This window comes from Capsicum annuum, unplaced genomic scaffold (assembly GCF_002878395.1).
Source record: "Capsicum annuum cultivar UCD-10X-F1 unplaced genomic scaffold, UCD10Xv1.1 ctg71719, whole genome shotgun sequence".
NCBI lineage: Eukaryota > Viridiplantae > Streptophyta > Magnoliopsida > Solanales > Solanaceae > Capsicum > Capsicum annuum.
The window spans coordinates 354-2,118 of NW_025881564.1; the positions used below are offsets into that span (position 1 = coordinate 354).

The 1,765-nt window shown below is 37.0% G+C and overlaps 1 protein-coding gene across 2 annotated transcripts in view; it reads left to right on the forward strand.

Moving 5' to 3' along the window:
• Positions 1-23: 23 nt before the first annotated feature.
• LOC124894221 overlaps positions 24-1,765 on the forward strand; it is a 2,086-nt gene continuing 344 nt past the window's right edge. Inside the window, exons 1-2 of one of the 2 annotated variants that reach the window (XR_007051074.1) lie at positions 24-307; positions 417-590. Coding sequence is in view for 1 of the 2 variants with exons in the window: in XM_047404951.1 (XP_047260907.1) it covers positions 232-307; positions 417-517 (177 nt within the window). In the remaining variant the exon portion in view is untranslated. The remainder of the gene's footprint in view (positions 308-416; positions 591-1,765) is intronic. The other variant, XM_047404951.1, reaches the window with a different exon arrangement.

Below are 1,765 nucleotides of genomic sequence, written 5' to 3' on the forward strand. Positions count from 1 at the left end.
AAGAATAAATCCATTTCCAGCAAGATACAATAGGGCTCCGCCTTCTCTGCTTGGTTCTGTTTGAGTTGGTGACAAAACTACAACCTTGTGGTTGGAGGTGGAGGGCCGTCAGTAGGCTATCCCATGCTTATCTAAACAATTTTTGGAATATTGCAGTCTGGAAAATTTAATATACCTGAAAACTGGCTAGAAATGTCTTGACATAAAATTTATCCACTCCGCAGTTCGTGCATGTATATTGATAACAATGGAGGGGCTCATGAAGTAGATCTAAAGGAAGTCCAAGCAACAAAACTTGATCCTCTTTGTAAGAGTTTTAGAACTGAACTGTTATGTTTGCATATCTGATTATTTTGAGGATTAATGCATTCTCATTATTGATGATCATTATTCTCTAAATGTATGTTATTTTGTAGCATCACATACCGTGAGCCTGATTGATGGAATTAATCAAAGTGAGGCGAGGCGTAGAGCTCTAATTCTCTTCTTCATCACGCACTTGAATAAGAACACAAAGGTGATTTCTGGTAGTCACTGATAGCTCGGGTAAAATGTATTTGTCTTCTCTGAGTTCTCATGCCCAATATCTGGTAGGTGATTTACTTCTACTTTCATTTGGAACTTCCAAAATTAATTAAGCCACTGCACTAGATTTAGGGCCACTCTGCGACTGTGTATACCCAACCCCTCGGAACTTGTTATTTCAATACAAAGAGTACCCCCTCGTGGTCCACCTGGCACGAAAACTGAGTACAAACTCAAAAAGATGCATGAGGGACTAAAATATTTGCCACATCGTCTTATTCCAACGGTAAAAACTGATAAGTCACCATTTTTCTTTTTTCCATGGTTTCACCCCCTGTCCTATTTATTCTCCCTTCTCCTACATCACTTTCAAAATTTCTCAATATGATTTCTATGCTTTAAATCAAACCCCTAATCGGATAGTAATCAGAATTAGTGTGAAACACTCACCAGAAAAAAACAATCTCATATTTTAACATAACAAACAAAAAAATATTTTTTAGATAATAGCTTACTTGATCGAAGGAAAATCCACCCGGAGTCAAATATTCACTCAAAGATTTGACTTTTCTCTATTTTAGAGCGGAGAAAAACTCAAAAAATTCACCTTGTTCTTCAGTAAAAGCTTACGCAAAAGCTTCACTACATCTTCACCACAACCTTCATTGAAATCTTCACCAAAACCTTAACCCTGAAACGTTCAAAGTGCAGGAGGCAGTTTGACTTCTAGAGAGACTCTTGGGAGAAATCGGAGAATTAGTGTGGAAGTGAGTGATTTTTGATATACGGTAAATATGAAAAGAGGGTCGGATATATTTTTCCACGTGGACATACACATGAGCCATTATTCCACCGTGTAAGCGCGTGTTTGCACGATTATGGTCTTTGGACCACGAGGGGTTACTTGACGTATTGAATAACAAGTTCCAGGTGGTTTTTAAGACAACTAGTAGTTTAGGTGTTTACTAAACAAAACCTTACGAGTTCAGTTTTTATCTAAAAACAAACTTCTCTCAAATTCTTACACATGTTTACTGCCATTATTTTCATTTTTCAAGGCGGGATTCTTAGATTTTACATGTAATAGTCACAGTATATCATTGATGTGATCACACTAGTTAATATATCATGACACATAAGCCATAAACCCAGTTTCCCTTGGCTTACCAGTTTGCATTATCATTCAGTCATTATATAAACTACTAGCTGATATGCAGAAGAGAACTGATCCCTGGTTTTA